General features: G+C 37.8%; 1 protein-coding gene across 1 annotated transcript in view; it reads left to right on the top strand.

Annotated features, from left to right (window-relative positions):
• The window catches only part of Ddx10 (DEAD-box helicase 10), a 114533-nt gene extending 99122 nt beyond the window's left edge, over window positions 1–15411 (top strand). The window contains exons 17-18 of the mRNA XM_070038150.1: window positions 263–402; window positions 13194–15411. Coding sequence (XP_069894251.1) covers window positions 263–402; window positions 13194–13371 — 318 coding nt within the window. The 3' untranslated portion in view covers window positions 13372–15411. The remainder of the gene's footprint in view (window positions 1–262; window positions 403–13193) is intronic.
• Window positions 15412–21002: the final 5591 nt, after the last annotated feature.

Here is a 21002-nt window from a genome sequence, read left to right as displayed (position 1 = left end):
TCTCTCTCTTTCTCTCTCTCTTTAAGATTTAGACTACTGTGATCATAAAACCAGACATTTCCTTTCTGAATCTTACCTTATTTTATTTTTTGAAATGTTACATATTTCTTTCCTTTTGCAAATGCTTGTAATTCTGAAAGTCACAGAGGTCTTCACCAAAATATAAGTATTCTAATTGAGACTGTCAGACTTTTATGTCTCTAATAAAACAACTATTTAAAATCACAAAGTTTTAATCACAAATTTCTTTGTATTTTCTAAGGCTAAAGATGAAGAAGAAGAAGCCTTTCTGGATTGGAGTGATGATGATGATGTTGGATTTGATCCAAGCACCCTTCCAGATCCAGATAAGTACAGAAGTTCTGAAGAATCAGATAGTGAATATATGGAAAACAATATAAGGTATGTTGTTAATGATGGTATTGTTAAGTCCATAATTTTCATCTAAGTTACCTTTTAGTGAATCCAAATAACAATATTAAAAAATTACTGCAAGAGATATTTGCTTTTAGTATCTTAGAAAATCATGTTACTAATGTTGCTTCTAATCATTTTACATATTGAAAAATTTTTCTCTTGTAGTTCATATTAACAGGTTATGACTGAGAGACTTGCACTTTATTTTTCTCTATTCATTTTACTTTTCATCTCTGTTGTTCTAAGTCCTTTTTGCTTAAGTATTTGATGAATTAGGGGTGCATATAAAGCTGGGCACTACTGTCTCACACCTGTAATCCTAGCTATTCAGGAGCTGAGATCTGATAACTGTGGTTCCAAGTCAGCCTGGTAAGAAAGTTCTTGAGACTTATATCCAATTAACCACCAAAAAGCTAAAAAGTAGAGCTGTGGCTTAAGTGGTAGACTGCCCAGACTCTTGTGTTTAAGACACACACACACACACACGCACACGCACACGCGCGCGCGCGCGCACACACACACACACACACGTATAAAAAGAGGCAGGATTAGTTTTGCATCACTGTCACTGGACTCAGCTGAGAATGTTGTTAAAAAATCATCTATGAAGCCGGGCGCTGGTGGCTCACGCCTGTAATCCTAGCTACTCAGGAGGCTGAGATCTGAGGATCGCGGTTCAAAGCCAGCCCGGGCAGGAGAGACCGTGAGACTCCTATCTCCAATAAACCACCAGAAAACCAGAAGTGGCGCTGTAGCTCAAGTGGTAGAGTGCTCGCCTTGAGCTGAAGAGCTGAGGGACAGCGCTCAGGCCCAGAGTTCAAGCCCCACGACCGACCAAAAAAAAAAAAAAAAAAAAAAATCATCTATGAGTTTCAGAAGGGAGGAGTTATACTTTTACATTTTTTTAAAAATCAGGAAACTTTTATATAAGTAACCTTTACAGATTCTTTCAATTTAAAGCCTGTTCCTTTTCTATCTATTACCTATTTGCCAGTATGCCAAAAATAAGTGAAATGTGATGAATTTGAATAATGGTATGACTTTCTGAGCATTTTCCCCCATATTATTCTGTGTTAGATTACATTAACATTATCTTCATTTAAAAGATGCAGTTATTAAGTTCCATGGAGCTGCTAAATAATTAAAGAAATTAAATACTAATGATAGGTAAAGTAAGTATACCTGAAGGGAAGATCAAATCTGAAACCCCTCAGTTGTGACCCCAGGAAGGTTGGTATTGCAAAAATAAGCCATAAAGAGCCAATTTGTTTTAAAATACAACAGCATTGTGTTTGTGCGCGCGCGCGCGCGCGCGCGCGCGCGTGTGTGTGTGTGTGTGTGTGTGTGTGTGTCAGAAAGGTTATTCTCTTGGAAAAAATGTTATAGAAAGACATTGATTTATTCATTTAAGTCATTTACATGATTTAAATAATTTATTCTTCATTTAAGCATAAAATTGTTTAGTAATAGAGAAACTCACTTGTTAAAAATGTAGTCTTAGTAGGTAATGTTTGGTACTTGTACTGGTACTAGACAACTATGCAGTGGAAACATTGTATTTGTGGTATTTTCAGATGCTAGTTACTAGACTTACTTTACTTACTATTGCCAAAGAACCAATAGTAAAAATAAATTTATTAGGATTTAGAAAAATATGTAGGTTGTACCATTTGAGCTAAAAGATTTAGGTTCAGGTCATATTCCTAATATTTAGAAACTGATTTCTAAGAGTAAATACATACATGCTGTTTTAGAAAGCTCCTGGGTATATATGCTTGAGACGTATATGAACTATCAGGATGATCTAGTTTGCTGCCCTTAATTTCTCAGGATGATCTAGTTTTCTGCCCTTAATTTCTGTATCAACATACTTCTTTCGGAGTGGTCCATAGGATCTTTATTTTGATAGATGTGATCTAACTTAATGTATGACTTTAAGTCACTTTTTTCTGTGTACTCTGGCTGTTTTATGTATCTGTCTAATATACCTTTAAAGGTAAACAAACCTTTGAAGTCATTGGCATGACGTCAACAATCCTGCATCTGATGTACATGATGTTTTTTCCTAACATTTAAAAAAATGAGTTTCTGAGTCATCTTTCATCTGTGGATGGTAGACATTCTTACTCTCATGATGACAATTTTATACTATACCTAGTCAGTGTAACATGTTCTAACCGTTTCATGTACTTCATTCTCTTAAAAACTGCAAGTATTTTGTAGCTTTAAATTATTTTACTTTTTTTGGTACCATCACTTCTTAGCTTCAGCCTCTAATTCCTACTTTTAGTCTTTGTCATGGACACACAGAAAACCTGAAATATTTGAGTGTATTAACTGCTTGGTGATACAGATTTACAAGGCCAGAAAGTAATTAGATGTAATGAGTCCTAGTAGTTTGAATAATTCAAGAGATGACAGAGGGAAGGGGTAGGTTGGGGAAGGATGGGTGAGATGTTGAAAGGGGTGACACTGATCAAGATATATTGTATTCATAACTGCTTTGCTAAATGGCAGCTTCTTTGTACAACTACTTAAAGATTAAAACACACACACACACGGACACACACACACACACACACACACACACACACACACACACACACACACACACACACACACACACACACACACACACACACACACACACACACACACACACACACACACACACACACACACACACACACACACACACACACACACACAATGTAGATGGTTGGAAGAAGCCAAGAGAAGATTGTATAATGGAGATGATCTAGGAGTTAAAGATACTGTGAGAGATTCCAAAGTCACTTAACCTAAAGACGAGGGCACCGATGGAAAACAATTAAGTATTATACAATTTTAATTTCAGGCACAGCTAGAAACTGTAAGCTGGCAGATTAACATTTGTCAAACTAAAGAAATACTTTGTTGAGTGGGATATCCATATCTCATTGATGCCTTATTCAATATTTCCTACAACTGGTATTACTTTTATTATGAACGTGAGATTTCATCCTTTTAGTCTGTTTACAGATTTCCTGGAAGTTTTGTTTTTTGTCTGGTTCTTCCCTCTTATAGATGAAGAAACCAAAACTTTAAGGAATGAAATGTATGTCCAAGATCACAGACAGAGTTAGGGAGAGACATGTGATCTGTGTAAATGAGGTTGACTCCCTAGGTGTACCACATCGATCATGGGACTAGACCTGCGTGGCACTAGGAGAGGTATGTTTGACTAAAAACCTGGATCCATGTACTAACTATAGGGTAGATAAGGCTAGACTATGATTCATGTTTTTAGGATTATTGATATTCTGGCCCAGATGTTTGGGGCAAGGAAAGGCTATAGACTGTTTGACATCATCCCTGGCCACCAACAGTAGTAGTGCCCTCAATTTGGGTTGAGACATTTAGAAATGTCTATAGATATTGCCAGGTTCTCCTGGAAGGAGCTAAGCTGACCACAGTTGAGAACCATTCTAGCTGCAGATGCATCTTTCTGGAGCTTCACGCCCCTTGTCCTTCATACAGGGTGGGATTTGCCTATACTCCTTTCTATATAACCTCAATAGTCCTTCCTAACACAGCCTCTATTGCTGAAGTGAAATTTGCACATAAAACAAAACCTATTTGTTATTCCTCATCTAGATTTAGGGTAAGCTACAAGTAGTGGTATACATGTTGTGAATAAAGAATTCAAAAGGGCTCACATAATAGTAATTGTAACCGTAGTCCTTGCTCCAAGATACTATTTACAGAAAACCACTTCACCAATTTTTCCTGTTCAGTTGTAATTTGGTTACATCATGTCTTTGCTGCTTAAAAATATGACAGTATATTTAAGTTCTGTGACACCAGCTTGAGAGTGTCCTTGTAGCATGTTTATAGATTTATCTGCTATGTTCTTCTTGGTAGCCTTCACTCAGCATTTGTAGCCACAGCTCCCACTCCAGCTTTGGTCAACATCACTCTCCCAGAATGTCAGATATAAACTTAGTGTTTTTTTAAAGATGAATTCATTCTTAAGGGACTAGTAGCTGTTAGTGCTGAACTTTCATGATCTGGTTTTATTTTAAAGTTTCCTCTGAGTATTTCATTTTTCTTAACTTTGTTGGCACTCATAAATATTCAGCGTGAATAACACTTTTGTCTCTACATGGAAAGACATTTTGTCAATAGGAAATAGGCAGCAGAAAAACAGATTTAGTTAGTGGTGAATGACCGAATCTGGGGTCAGTAGTTCCAGGGTTTGACTTTGCCCTCCTTCTCAACTGCCTACAAGTTGAAGGAGAATTTAAACAACTTTCATTCCTCTGTGGATTACCAGAGTCGCTGTCAAGTGCTGAGGATCCAGAGGGATTCTGTTGTGCAAGATTCAACTCCTTAAGTTAGCATGTGGTTGCAGTAACAATGAAAATATGAGTTCCTTTTAAGGAACTTAAAAAAATACTACATGCATAGCTCATTTTATCTGCAAAACAATCTGTGCAAAGGGGGTGCAGGAGTAAGTAATATACCCATAATATACAAGTGGTTGGAGCTAGATATACAGACACTATTTGAGGCTCTAGGATTTGATGTATTGTTTTTCATAGAATGTACAGAAGGAGAGCTTGCTTTCTTCTCTACTTATTCTTCATCTTTATCTAAAATATTGGAGCAAGCTAAGTTTTACTTTGTGGCTTTTGCCTTTTTCCTCTTTTGGACTGTGGAATTAATATATAGGTAGAATTTTATATACAGTGTTAGGATTTGCTATTGTAATTATTGTTATTAAAATAGCAATGAAACAATTTGACAAGATCCTTAGCTCTTTTTGATAGCAATATAATTTGTCTGCTGAAAACTACACAGAATCATGTGTTCCTGTTTCCATTGCATTTCAAGACTCATTTACTTTTTGGAGGGAAAGACTGCTAAAAATTGCAATTGCTTTTGGGTTCATAAACGATTTTTATTCAGAGTCAAATAGTTATATTGCTTGAATGATTAAAAAATAATTTTAAAGATGTTCTATATATGGTGCTGAGAACCTGAAATGAGAACTAGCTACATTATTTAACCCAAATTCTACTTATTAAGAATTAAAAATACTCACCTGGGAGCCAGGAATAGAGGCACATGCCTATAATCCCAGAACTGTAGGCTGAAGTGGGAGGATTGAAAATTTGAGGCCAGTCTGGACTACGTAATGAAACCTTGTTCTTGTTGTTTGTTTTATTTTGCTTTCTCATTATAAGTAATTCTTTAATGAGCAACTTTGTTGAAGACTGGGTTTTCTCTCATCAGAAGTCATTTGAAGGCCTAATGAAGAGTAATACTAAGCTGGAAAACTTAATTTCAGAGTGTTGCAACACTGGGGACATGCTTGGGTAGGTGATGATCTTGAATATTGAAAACTAATCAGTGAAAGTAGTTGAGAGGGAAGCTGATGTGTTTCTGGGGAGCATAAAATGTTTTCCATGTAGATTAGTAGTGAGAAAAAAGTATAGTCTTAATTCGACTTAGGCATTTAATTTTTTTTTTTTTAAATCTGCATGAAGGAGAAATAGTCATGTCCTTTAAATTGCTGCAGACCAGGGGTTTCTAACCCGGACTCTGTGAATGAATTGTATCTGTGTCTGTGTCTGTGTCTGTCTGTGTCTGTCTAGAGGTGAGGAGTCCTGACTCTCATCAAATTTTCAAGAGGCTTATGACCAGAATTGGGAAGAGTTGTGTTCTAATCCTAAATGACGTGTCCACATTTTATAGAAAAACATATGTACAAACAGCTGGGAGATAAGCAGTTTTGTGCCTTCCCTTTCCTTCTCACCGTCCTCACCCTTTTCTGATAGAATTCTGATCTAAGAGAATTTTTTCCCCTATCTGTAGTAGTTATGTTTCTAATGAACTCTGAGCCAATCAGTCTTTACTATGGCTAAATTGTTTTTACGAATCTGTTTTTAGTTCTAAGCAGGTAGGAAAGAAAGTTAAGAGTGTGGTCTTTCTCATTACGGCTTCTATATGTGGTCATCTTCACCACAAGAAAGAAACAGCAGATTTTATGGAATGTACTACAGCAGTTAATCTTTATTAGGTTGTCATGGTCTCTAAGTTAAAATTTTGAAGGGAAAAAGCCTGACAAAATGTATTTGAATGCCTACCTGCCAGTACTTAATGATAGGTAAAAAGATTCCTGAGCATTTTTAAAATTATCACAAGCTCATTTGTTACTAGCTTTAAAACAAATGGAAAATGTCCAAACTGCATCTATTGATACAGATACAAGGAAGGTTTTATACAAATGGAACCCCAAACTGGGCACTCAGATGTTGAACTTGCTCTCATGAATGGCTTCCCACAGTCAGTTTCAAAGTGTGTGGTAGGAAGACAACCTAGAGTTTCTGGGTAAGGGGATATTCGCTGTTTCCGGCCTCTTGGCACCACCCCCAGCTTCCTTAGGCTAAAATCACTTATGGTTTCACCTGACTTGTTTTTTTGTCAAAAGATAGAGGGATTAAAAAAAAAAAGCAACTAGGAGGTGAAAAATCTGCACAGGCTCTATACTAAAGAGTTGTGCTTTCATCCATCAGCCCCTTGATGGTAGTTTTGTTAGATTTCTCAATAGATGGTACAGTGACATTGATTTTTTTCCCCCATCCTAACACATACAAACTCACACAGCCCTACTCAGGAGATCTAATATGAAGCACCATGAACCTGGCTATGCAGTCTCATTTCCCAAATTAAGCTTAGAGAATCCTCCATTATTTTACTTGCTATTTTATTACTTCATTATGAAAGTACTTGCCTCAGTGTCTTTGGAAGTTTATTGTTCAGCACATTGTATTTCTGTAGAGCACTGTATGCAGCAGAAGTTGACAGGTTTTCCCAGCAGCTTTTTAACTTCTGTGATGCCTTGACCAGCTGGCTTAGCACATAGCACGTGAAACATTCATCAGGCTCGAAGTAGGGGTTCTGGCTGCAACACCCTTACAGCCTAGGGAGTTTGGTTTTTAGGTTGCAGACTACACTGTTGTCTGCTTTTCCTGAATTTAACTCAAACATCATTTACTTAAAATAAGCTGTTTTATCAGGACACAGTTTCCTCCTCAGGGCAGGCTTCAATAGTATCTTGTCACACGTCATTTGTCCCACCCCCTTCCAAACCTGTAAGTCTTATAGCTAGAATGTTCTCAGAATCAGAGAGGGAATGAGGGAATAAAAACACCACATAGAATAAGACCTAAGAATTTCCTTGATTGTCTCCTCCAAATTTTTCCATAATTCGTAGAAACTTAGATGAAGTCAGGTTCTGCAAGATGGTCTTAGAAGCAATCTGAATTATAAATAGTTGCTCTAGCAGATGTAAAATATGAATTGCATGAGGTAGGTTCTGTTGAATCAAGAAACTACTGAATGCCTTGTTCGCATGCATCACTGTATGTAGTTTTGGAATATTTATCAATATTAGAAACTTTGCAACATGAGAGAACTAGGAGTTTTTTGCAATTAAGTTAGACTACATGGCATTGTGGGGGAAATTCTAGGGTTTAGAGTCAGAAAGAGCTGAACTTGAACTTCATTGCTTCTACAAGTTGTATACCTTGAACAAGCACTTAATCTCTCACATTTTTAATTCAGTCAAATGAAGATATTTCTCACAAAATTATTGTCAAGATATAATGAGAATAAAGGCCACTGGTATGACTATAATAGGGTCATTACTGTATGGTTGTTACTGCTTGATAAGTGTAACTGATAGAAGATTTTACATGTGTAAAAACTTTAATGTTATTTGTGGTAACTATGTAGTATCTCATTTTTAATTTTACAACTTAATCCTTAATAGTTGAACTTTGGGAGTTTCCAGGTCTTTAATTAAAAAATATTTCCTTCTTACTAAATCATACAACATTTCCCTAATTATTATTTCTTTGGGGAAAATTATCAGACAAGAAATTGCTGACCATGCTTCCTTTGAAATTTTGAAATGTGCTGTCAAATTCCATGTAGGAAATAAAGATCACAGTAGTGTCAGGTAGTAGCAATGTTGTAGGCTAAATGAGTAATAAACAATTTTAAGATACATGAATTCAGAGGCAAAAGGTCCCTTCTAATGAAAGGCAGGTTAGGTATCTTTACTGGAAGATGAGGGATTGGAGATGGGTTTTGAAGCACCGAAACAGACTCAGATGGAAAAAGATTCTTACTTGTAACAGGTTCTTACTTTTAGCTAAGAATTCTCACCTACCTTTGTTGCTCATAGATTCAACATAGATAACATTGAAACTACAAATATCTAAAAAAATTGAAATGCTGAAACCAGGTAGAAAAAATATTGTTGAAAACGTAGCTTTTGGAATTTTGGGCTTAGTGTTTAGAGAACTTAGAAAATAAGAAAATATACACCATTTAAAAATCAGTTAATTTTTTTGATTTTTTAAAAAGATTTCTTTAGTTGCACAAAAGAGTTGCCATACAGCAAAGCAGTTCATGAATACAACATATCTTTAAAATTCAGTTCTTAAAAAATCAATTCTTTTGGGTCTAAGAAGTAGACCTAAAAGGTCTACATATTCAGGGATATATGTACAGGTATATGTATTGCATATGTAATTATACGCATGAATAAACATAGAACATGAATCGTAAAGAGGCTACTTACGAGGAGAAGGGGAATGGGCAAAAGAACAAGGTAAGTAATTTTGGAATAGATTTGAGCTATACATGAAAACAGCATAAAGTGTCTCAAGGAAAGCTGTTGATCAATAGGACCCGGGGGCAGAAAGAGAAACAGACTTTCGGAAGTTGTACAATAGTGGGATGGGGCTTGACTAACAAGGATGAAAGAAAATGCATGTAGCTGAAGGAATAGAGAGTAATGAATACAGCTGAGGTTGTTTGTACCAATGAAAGTAGAACAGTGAAATCTGTTGCAATTGTTCTAGAAAGGGAGTTTTTTTTTTGGGGGGGGGTGAAATTGATTGGCATACAATTGCAAATGTGTATGGAAATGGCCACAGTGAAATCCCTCCCATAATTCATTTAAAAAAATGAAGAAAATAAAAAATAATTTTCGATACATGAAGACTTTAAAATTTAATTCACATCTACATGATGATGTTTTTCCTTGTACTTCGTTCTGTGATCACTTTTTAAATAAATTATATCAGACATTGCTAATGAGGTCTTTGTCATTTTGATGATTAAAAGATGAGTAGTTCTCTGTGGTTTTGTTTGTTTTCACAACAGTAGGATGGCTTTCAGGACTCTGAGCTGAGCCTGCGTTTGCCTTTTAAGATGTGCTTTATCAACTGATAATGCTGAGCTCTCTACCTTGAGCAGGAATTTTGCCCTTCTGGATACTTGGCCTCACGCATTTGAAGAATGTGGAAAAAGCTTGGCATTTTACATTGCACAGAAGTCCTGATAAGAAGATAAAATGCGGAGCTCAGGCTCTGAGACTACCTCATCTTTAAGGCCACTACCTAGTTGTCCAACTGAGGTCACCTTGCCCCCTTCACTTCAGTGGGGATGCTTGGTCATGAAGGGGGCTAGCAGTTGTTACCTCAGTATCAGAACAGAGTTGGATTTTCATTCTTTCATTGTACCATTATCTTCCGACTTTTCCTTTATTGGTAAACAGCCTCAGTGTTGTGCTGCTGTGAGGCACCTACTAGGAGTCTTGCTTACAAGTTGCAAGGTTCCCTTCTAGAACATGCAGAAAAGAATTTAAGACCAAGAGACCACGTGAGTGCCTACATTCATCTGTTAATTGATGGTGAAATCCCAGTCTTCAGTTGGATCCAGTGAGCTGCAAGAGATGACCAACTATGTGGGGGTCAGAACTTCTGCCTAACTCAGCTATGTATGAATACAGGAGAGGCTTTCCAGCACCACACATTGGGAAGAAACCTTTTCAGAAAAGAACAGATGAAGGCTTTTCTGAAGCTTACTGTTTTCTAGGTTCATTGCATCATCCTCTTCATGGTGAACTATATAGAATACATATCCTGTTGTTTGATAATTGGTTAAATAGACTACCGATTATTTGCTATAAAAGCAGTATAAAATGTTCTATAATTTAACTCATACATATTCTAAAAATGTTTGGGCTATATGAATTTCCCAGCTTTTAAAAAAATCAGATTACCCACTTCCTGCTGAGAATATAATTTTTATGAGCACATTAACAAAGGATGCATTAGTATAGCCCACTAATTGGGCTCTTTCTGATGAGCCTCTCTGAGATTCACTTGATGTACAAGCAAACCAAAAATCAGTGATACCTTGTACCATACAAATGATGACAACACTGTGGCCCAGTGGAATTGGCACAAAATTGGCCATACTCATAAGCAGATTAGGACTCAATAATTTTTTTTTTTAGGACTTAGATTTTCTTTATTGGAATTTTTTATTATTGTGAAAATACCATACAGAGGTGTTACAATTACATGGGCACGATAGTGAGTACATTTCTTATCAAACATTGTTGCCTCCTCCTTTGTTTCCCCTTACCATCCCTTCCCCTCTCCCCTACACTCCCCTACCACCATCCCCTCCACTCCCCTACCCCCCACCCCGCCAAAGTTGTAAAGTTCATTTTTTGACATAACGTCTTGTACATCTCATTGTTGTAATGATATTTTTTTAAGGCTCTTTTTTTTAAAAACTAAGAATTACTTCTTTTCTGACTAGATTCTCATCATAGGGAACTTTCTCATATTCATCTTTCCAGGTGCACTTTCAAAATGTAGTAATTTGTGGTTTTAAATAAGCTCACAGTGTCATCTAGTTTGTCTTCTAGTTGTGAAAGAGAATGGCTGAGTCAGAGCATGGCAGCACTTCTGATAGGTAAATAAAGGAATTATCTACAGTTTTGCTTCCAGCTGGTCATAAATGGATATGCCGATCAGGCAATTTACTATGATATCCAGGCTATCTTCTAAACAGTAAAGGAGTCCATAGGAACTCGAAAATTTTGCTTGGAATGTAGGGTAATATTTGTGACTGTTTTGCTGATCAGTCTATACAGCCAGTGTGAGAATTTGCTTGAGAGGGACTAGGCAGGAAGTAAACTAATAAGCAGTACTATGTATGCACTCTCATATACTTTTATTCAACTCTCACAGCTCTAAATTACTTATCTCCAGTTCAGTGGGGATGCTTGCTCATGAAGGATTCAGAAACGTTAGTTGATTGGCTGAGTTCTGACTACACTGGTGTTGAGCCAGTGGTCTCTCTGCAGCAGCTTCTTTCAGTGATTATCTAACTGTTGACTGAAGCAAGTCAATGCTAATTATTTTCAATAGTCTGTGCTGTTGGGGTTAGATTCAGAATCATTCATAGCTTGGCTTGAATCCCATGTATGGTCATTAACCTATTTATCTGTCTATATCTATCTGAATTATCTCTTGTCTCTCTAGCCTCTTGCTGAATCTGCTCTTTATGATTATCTTTATGATAATTACCTCCTGGTCTCCTTTTACTACTATTTGACTTGAACTTTATTTTTTCAATATTAGCATGGCTACTCCTGCTTTCTTTCTATTTCCTTTTGGTTAGAATATCTTATCTTACTCATTCACTTTTAGTCTATGTGTGTTTCCTTAGAGATGAAGTGATTATCTTATAAACAACATATAGGTGATTTAAAAAAAAAACCTTAAATCTATTCATTCTGTCTCTTAATTGGGTCTACTCTATTCCTTGCTTATATATTTTGGGTTGTCCAGTTATAATTTTTTTGCTCTGTAGTTATTACCAGGCTTACCAAAAAAACCCCTCTGTTTACTTTAATGAGTTATTTTGAAATGATAACTGATTTCTTTAGCACCTGTGCTTATACTTCGGAACATTTGTGAGGAGAGATTGCTGGAGAATCCCAGTCAGCTGCCATTTTGCTTCATCCCCACTAGTTGCATCATTTTGAACATAGTATCTCAGACTACTGAGAGTATGTTGCTTTTCTTTTTCTTTTTTCTTTTTGTCTTTTGTTGATTGTGAGGCTTGAACTCTGGGCCTGGGCACTGTCCCTCAGCTCTTCAGCTCAAGGCTAGCGCTCTACTACTTAAGCCACAGCACCACTTCTGACTTTTTCTGTTTATGTGGTGCTAAAGAATTGAACCCAGGGCCTCATACATGCAAAGCAAGCACTCTACCACTGAGCCACCTTCCCAGCCTTTTTTTTTTTTTTTAAATTTCTCAGCTGCTTTCTTCACCTTTCAAAAAATAGCTTTGTTCTTATGGTCTGTATACTGGCTATGTTCTGAATTCTACAATAATATTGGCTTTCTTAAGGATGGATATGTATTTTGAGGGTTTGGGAGTGGCTCAAGTGGTAGAATACCTGCCAACCAGCACAAAATCCCGAACAGAAAGCACTCCTCCCTCCCTAAGAAAAAAAGATTATGTGCATTTTAGCCTGGGGAATTTTACTTGGTGTTTTAAATCATTTGTAATTTAACATTTCAGGCTCTGCTTTACTTTTTATTATAAGCCAGTACAGTGGACATTAGAATTAGTAGCTAAAGGCTAGTAGGACAAGCAAACTGAAACCAAATACAGCTAAAAGGCATCTCACTGTGTTCAAATTGTGGATAGCATATCCATAGCTTCCTAAAATCCTTGTGGGGATTGGATGGGACAGAGTTGAAAGATACTTAAGAATGATACAGGTATCCTGTTTCTTCTCAGGTAATATCACTTTAAAAGGTATTCTTGATTATTTGGTCCATTAAAATGTTTGATTTCATACTAATGAGTTTATTTGTGAATTACATCATTGGATTTGTTCCCACCAGTGATACCAAGAAACAGCAAGGAATGAGGAAAAGGAACAACAATGAAGCAGAAGACATGGGACCAACAAGTCATCGTGGAAAGAAGGCCAAGTGGGAAGCCTCAGAGCCTTTGGATACAGGCCTTTCCTTAGCAGAAGATGAAGAACTGGTGTTGCATCTGCTTAAAAATCAAAGTTAAATATTTCCTGTGCTGTGTGCACCTCAATACCTCTGGACATCACTGTGTGGACATGGAGTTGAAAACAGCTTTGGGACACATTCCCAAAGGGCACATTTTCCACCCAGAAGGATTCCACAGAAGGAAACCTCTGAGACCCTTTCATAGGTTCTGTTTTGCACCATCAAGGAACATACTCAGAATAAGGGTGGGTTATAAAACTTCCTAAGCCCAGTTTCAGCATGTGCTCTGTTAGGATTTATCTATGGGTTCCTACCCCATGTCATTGGAACCACTTCATTTCTTTGGTTTTGGTTGTGGAGTAGTAGGGACTCTACGCAAGACTTTGCGCATGTTGGGCAAGTGTTCTACTGAGCTACATCTTCAGCCTGTTTCCTTTGTTTTAGTGGCAAGTGCTAGAGCCCTTGTTTCATTGTTGGAAATTCTTGTTTTGCTTATAGTACTAAGTTTTGATGTTACTGTCAAATGGCTAATTTTGATGTTTATTTTATACTCTAAAGAGACTTAGTATGATGTACCAGCCCCCAAAAAGAATGAGTATTTTTAATATAAATATTAAATAATAAATGTACATCCTATAAGCCAAGTAGTACCATTTTCTTCTCTCTAGTGGTATGAAAGTACCTTCAAGAGCATCCTGAGATTAGAATGCACGTCCAGTTTCTGCCTGTTCAAAAACAGTATCCTTGCTGCCAATCTTAGGAAATCTATAGAAGACCTGATTCTCAAGATCGTTGAATAGACATGATCTCTTAATTAAGTGCATAGGGGCCTGTGGGTGCTATGCATGCTCCATCAGCAGCTGCTATAGGTACCTCCCCAGACCCCAGATATTTAATGAGGAACAAAGCAAAGCAAGTTGAAGCCTTCTTTGTGTGACAAATAACCATCAGATCCTTCAGATGGAAAGAATATGCTGAAGAAATTTAGACCTTGACAACAAATAGCTCATTTTAGCACAGATTTGTGATGCTCTTTTACCATTCATCCTTTTCCTACTTCCCTACCCTATGCACAAGCAAAAATAGTTTTCAGCAGTAGGTGCAGTTTCATCCGTGACTCCAAGGAAGAGTGCTATAGTATTATGTCAGATATTTTCTGAGTTAGTCTGTATTTACCTCTGAAAAATGTTTTCTATTTGGTGTTATGAGTGATATTAACATCCTACAAAGATCAAAAGGAGAAACTTGATAAGTTCTTCCTCTTCATACTCTGCCAGATTGGTTCTATTTGTTCTTCCTCTTTACGGACTCTCTTACCTATTATTTTTGTTCTCATAACTTCCGCCTTCAGTCAGAGTTTAAATTCTAATCAGGACTTACCTAGACCACTGAAGATCTCCTAACTGGTATGCCTCTCCTACTACTTTCCCTAACTAGTCTTCACAGGGAATTTCTTCCGTCATCTTGTTATTCCCAGAGCCAGCTGTAACAACTCCCCTATAATTGGCTTAGTGAATTAATAAACAGCAATAAATCAAGAGACTTTTTTTTTTTTTTACCTTTTTTTTTTTTATTGTAAAGATACTATACAGAGGGTTACAGTTACATGAGTGAGGTAATAAGTACACTTCCACTTCCTCTTGAACATTGTTACCCCCTCCATTGTTTTCCCCCTCAAGAGACTTTTTTAAAGGTGCATTGTAGCACATTTTTTGTCACCTTTGTAGATGAGTAATGGGATGAAAACAAGATGAAATTTTATAGAAATTTGGGGTTTAAGTTAGAAGGGTAAAATTTTCTCATTAGGCTCTTGACTACTTTTACAGATCATAAAGCTGTAAGAATATGAAGATTTACCATTGAATTTACTCTGAGCAGTTGTTTTTGATACTAATGCCAAGCTCCCTATATATAAATACTGAAAAATATATTTTAAGGCTTTTGGTTCATAAGCTAATTTGAATTGTATTTTATTCCAGAAATTGAATGTATTCTAACTGCTTACATGTTGTAAGGGATTTTGATTTGCTGACTTTAAAATCCCACCTAAAAACATTTATAATAATAATGTATAGTAGATTGTACTTTGTTCAACATATATTCATTACAACTCATTCTTTTCCTTAAAAATTATAGTCTCAGCACCCCACTGATGTTGTGATGGTAATGAAAACAGTAATACTGTGTTTTATGGGAAATATGTTTATTATTTATCATTTCAATTAAAAAATACTCCTTCGTTCTCAGGGCTGGCCCATTGTACTCTGTCTCTTTGGAGACAGGATCTGTGTTTACATGGGATCTGGTGCTGGTTTTAAGCAGACGTTGTCTATCAGCTCTCCTTCATCCATTTTAGGCTGGTGTGGACCAGAGAGAACTCCTTCAGTCTGGGCCCAAGATGAGAAGACAGAAAGGTAGTTTAGGCTCCACAGTCGCCTCTAAAGCTTGTAAGACAAGAAACCCACTGAGACTTTTTCACAGTAACAGCATACAAGGTGAGAGAAGTGTAGAACCAATGAGAAAACCATCCTTTGCTAAATAAGTTATTAAATACCAGCCCCCATATTTGCTCCCATTTACAGGGAGGGAGGTGGAAGAAAAGCAGATTGATAATTCAAGTGTAGCCCAGAAGGAGGAAGGCGGCTGTTTGAGGGATTTGTTGCTGATAATACAGGAGAAAGTGAAGACATAGGTTGTCTCTAGGACCCAGAAACTAATTTTTGCTGCTTCACTGAGGCTGGGAGGCCATTCATCAGTTTTGCTGGTGTAAAAAATCCCTGAAATTACATAATTCTCTGATAGATAGACCCAGCAGTAGAAGCCTTTGGAGAACTGCCATCTCATAAGCTTCACATGGCATTTAGATTTGTTTGGGGGCTATAAAAAATGGATAAGTTTAATTAAATGTAATTAATTTTGTTATACAACATTTGAAATACCCTGAACATGAAAACTCATCTCTGAGACTATCAGTGGCTACAGATGTTCCTGGGAGCTGGTGGTGTAGAGGAGAGAGGAGAGAGCCTGAAACCAGGATGCGAAATCTTTTAAAACCATTTTAACTAGACATATAATCACAGCATGATTTTCTTCCACAGTCCCTGCTGATCAGACAGCTCAGGGCAGATACGTTTTAGACCGTATTACCTAGTTCTTGCTGAATCAGGAATTGCCAGCTAGCCCTTTATTTAGCCTCTCTCTATAGGATACTAGTGCAAAAAGCTCTATAGCAAATAGCATTCTTATTCTCAGAACCCAAAATACAGGTAGTGAGCAAAACAGATTGTGAGACAGACCATGGGGCATAATGATGGGTAAAATCTCAGCAGATAGAAATCAGGCAGAGCTATAAGGAATAGGATGCAGGTAGAAAGTAAGTGATTAGGGACCCAGCAGTTCAGGGGACTTGTAGCAATGTGTGGAATAATGACTTGTGTGGTTAGGGATGACTATAAACACATCTCTAGGATCTGGAGTTCTAAAGTCCAGGAGGCATAAGAAAAAATTCTAGGTTGTCCTAAGTTTGATAACAAGGGTCGGTCTAAGAAGGTGGTAGGGAGAGAGGCCGAAAAGAAGGAAAGGTCATTTTACATTCTTGAAGAGATGTTAAAAACTGCAACCCAAATCCCATTACTAGCTTTGTTTATATCCCCAAACCATCCAGAAGCAAAGATTACTTCTCCATAGGACTGTCATGTCCTAAAGCTTTCTTTTCTCATAATCCTTCTCTTATCTACAGCCAGTGTAGTTTCAGTACATACAACTCATACTTGCTTTCTCCAAATTTTTGAGTAAAAAAATCCTCTTAGCTCTGGTCCAGTGAACATTTTTTCAATCTGCTACCTAGTCTTGCTGTTGAGAATCGCTGAAACTTGTCTCAAGACCAGTCTGTATTTGGCTGGCATCTGAAATGGTCCAATGATCCCTTTTATATTAGGGATCCCTTGTTTTTGAAAGTTTAACAGGCTTAACCTTTTATTCTTAGATTTCTGGGTGAGATTGTATCTTTTAATACCTAAGCTGTAAAATCCCATCATTTGAGCTGGTCTGAGCAAATCTTTGGTTTTTATTGTACCCTTCCGTAAAACTCAGAATATTTTAACTTGCATAGGAGTTTAACTTGCATAGGAATCACCAGAAGACCTTAAAAAAATGACAACCTAGCTACTCAGGAGGCTGAGATCTGAGGATCATGGTTCAAAGCCAGCCTAGGCAGGAACAGCTGTGAGACTTACTTCCAATTAACCACCAGGAAACCAGAAGTAGTGCTGTGGCTTGAAGTGGTAAAGTGCTAGCCTTGAGCAAAAGAGCTCAGGGGACAGCGCCCAGAGCCCCTAGTTGAAGCCCCACAACTGACCAAAAACAAAAACAAAAGCCAGATTTCCATCCAGGGGATTTGGAGTGGGATCTGAATTGTGTGTTTCTACTAAGCTCTAGAGATGGTGATACTATTGGCCCATGGCCATATTTGAGTGTTGAGATTTTAATGGAATTCAGAGAGTTATTAAAATCATTATTCATAGATAGGGATTTACTTCACAGGAAACAGATGGTACACACAAATTAGGATAATTCTAAGGGGAGGGGGTTAATAACATTATTTATGTACAGGAAGGTAAGATTAATAGAATTATAAAGGATTGTCTTGAGTCTAGGAATGAAAGAGTGATCACCCTCACCCTGAGAGGATTAAGAGAGGTTAATCTTGGTGACCAAAACCCAGAAGGAGAGATGAGTACACAGAGCTTCTTTGTGACCTTCATTTGGAGTATACCGCTAGCTTACAGTGACACAAAGAAGAGCCAAGAGAATGAATGTCCAGATCTTGCTCGGTCACTAGACTGCATGTGGCCCTCTGTTGACCCTATTCCAACCAAAAGCAGAAAGCAAATTGCCTGGACACAAGCCAACAAACAAACACTGTCAGGTGGGGATAAGTGCCTATGATGGATCCTGTGTTAGGAGCATTCTAGTGCAGTATGTGTTTTCTTAATTCCATCAGGTGTCCCCAGTGTAGTAGCTTGAGGGCTGCTACCATAGATGAGGGTATGGGGAAAGACATGATAGAAAGTAGTTCTTTTGAATAAGCAAAGATCATCATTTAGGTGATAAGTCAGAAAAGGATGAACTTAGGCAGTGGGATCTGATAGTGTGTGGAGCATAGACAGATGGCAGCTGTCACTTTAGAGATGTGGGGCAAGGCTGGACTGAGATGGTTGAAGGGAAGGAAACTGGGTTGTAGTGGAAGTGCTATTGTAATATTGTATGTAATGTAAACCAGTGTCCTCACTGATCTAGCAGCTAAGGTCATTGTGTTCTCAAGTCACCTGGGCTCTTAAGTGTTGAAGCTGTTCAGAGGAATTGCCTCACTCATCCCACACATTTTGATAGTTCTTAAAACCTTCCAAAGCCCTTACTGTACTCTCTGTGTACATTCTGTGCTCTCTGTTCACTAGTAATGCTAGTAAGAGCTTGAGGTTCAGGCATGTTCCTTCTTTTCAACTCAGGTTGAAATTTACTTGCTGTTGTGGGACCTTGTGGAGCCTTTAAGAGGTGGTTAGGTTATGCTTTGTCTTCATGAATGGACTAATCCACTTGTGGATTCACAGACTGATGGATTAATGAGTTACCTCAAAAGTGCATCTGTGATGTGTCAGGATAATGCTGTCTCGTGTATTCCTCGCACCATGTGATGTCCTCCACTGCCCCTGGGCTCTTCAGTCCTCACCCAGAAAGAAGGCCCTCACTGGATATTGGTCTCCAAAGCTGTGCACCAAGTAAGCCTTTGTTGTTTATACATTGCCCAATCTGTAGTATTCAGTTTTAGCAACAGCAAATGGCCTCAGAAGAGGGGAGCATTAAGTGCCCTGCCTGAAGTCAGGGGAAACTGAGATGATCATTTTACCTCTAATCTCACTACAGCAGCGCCTCTGATTCCTGCCCGCACATTAAAATCACCAGAGAGGCCTTTCAAAAAATGCCTTAAAATTATCTATACTCGGAGGTATGAATTAATCAGTCTGAGGTAGGACCCACACATTGGTATTTTTTATAAAGCTTCTGAGTGAGTTTTTCCTCCCAGTTACTTTCTCTTTTGTATCTTTTAAAACTTTTCATTTTGAAATATTTTCAGACTTCAAAAAAGACTCAGAATTGTACAAATCAGCCCTGTAAGTCCCACTGCCAGCTTTCCCAACTGGAAACATCTTTCATAACCATAGTGCAGTTATCAAAGCTAAGAGATTTAACAGAGGTACAATCCTACTCACTGACTTGCAGATCTCACTGAACTTGTATCTCCTGGAATTACTGATGCTTGGTCATTCTGAATAATGTTGGAAATGTATTGCTTTTAGTTATTCCTTAGTCTATTTTGGTCATTCCCAGGTGACTGTATTGTACACACAGGATTGAAAACTGCTGGACTGCTGGACATTGAAAGTCTGGAGTTGCTATTCTAAATGGAGAGCTAATTGGCTATGTGCTTACATTTTTTTCTCACCCATTCTGAAAATCTGTTGTATTGCTATGCTATTGTTATGCTGCAGATAGGATGATTCATTTGAAGATTTCTGACTATTTTTATGAAGTGTCGTTCTGTCTGCTGGGTGGAGAGATGAGACTTATACTGATGATCATCATAACAAGGTTACTCACTTTCACCCAGGTGAAAATGGGAAATGAGGCATAGGAGAGGGACGAGTAAAAGAGCTTTTAAAAGAGCTTTTAAATATCACCTCACAATTCAGTAGACGATGTCTTTGCCAGGCAGAATGGCATTCTTTGAATGGGAAAGTCTTGAATGCAATTTAGATTTTAATTAGAGATGTGCTATACCTTATTGCAGAAACACTTATTCAGGGAGGCCAGATACCAACCTGAAAAACGTGTATCTGCTACAGATGGTTTATTAAATTAAAACATGTCTCTTAACCTCTAGTCTTGACTCTGCCTTACGAAGAAGGATGAGTCACTAAACATCAGCCTGCCAGTTATCTTGCCTGGTAGGCTGAGTATTTTGGCTGGATGCACCCTTCAGAAATACGTGAAGTTGTGTCATTTGGAGTGTTTTTATTTTCTCTTGTAATCGAAGTAACTTTATCCAATTAGAATTTCTATCCTCATCTATTTATTATCTTCTGCTCTGGGTAAAAAAACAAAAGCAGTATCTCCGCTGTGTGCAAATTAGCATGGTTTTGAGGAGCTCGGGGCAGAACAGAAGCTCTACTCCAGTGAGTAAAATTGTTATTAAATTGGAAACTGCCTTCCATCACCAGTCCTCGATTCCTCTAGGCTATAGATGTTCACCGTCAGCAAGTGCTTCCTCCACAAACAGCAGCTCAGCAGCCTTGGAACTTAATGGTATCACCTGTGTGTTTGCATCAGATGTTATATGCACAGACAGACACATCAATGATCTTCACAACTTCATGGAGGGAACAGTTGGCTCCCATGGGATTAGGCAGCCTATGGTCTCTCGACTGGAGACTTGTCACTCGCCAGAGTTGGGGATGTGCAATTCCTCTGCCCAGGGTACTCTATTCTCCTACCTGTCCTCTTTTTTCTGGCCCATGTGTGCCACCTCTTCTAAGAGGCTTTCCTGGATTTCTTCTTCAGTGGTCTTTTATTTATTTGGACAGCACTGAGTGCCTATATGTTGTTTCCTTGTCCGATTTCTCCATATTCTAG

The sequence above is a fragment of the Dipodomys merriami genome, unplaced genomic scaffold, assembly GCF_024711535.1.
Source record: "Dipodomys merriami isolate MVZ:Mamm:240054 unplaced genomic scaffold, mDipMer1.0.p SCAF_29, whole genome shotgun sequence".
Taxonomy (NCBI): domain Eukaryota; kingdom Metazoa; phylum Chordata; class Mammalia; order Rodentia; family Heteromyidae; genus Dipodomys; species Dipodomys merriami.
The sequence above is the reverse complement of the archived record's forward strand: the minus strand, read 5'-3'. Positions and strand labels throughout refer to the sequence as shown.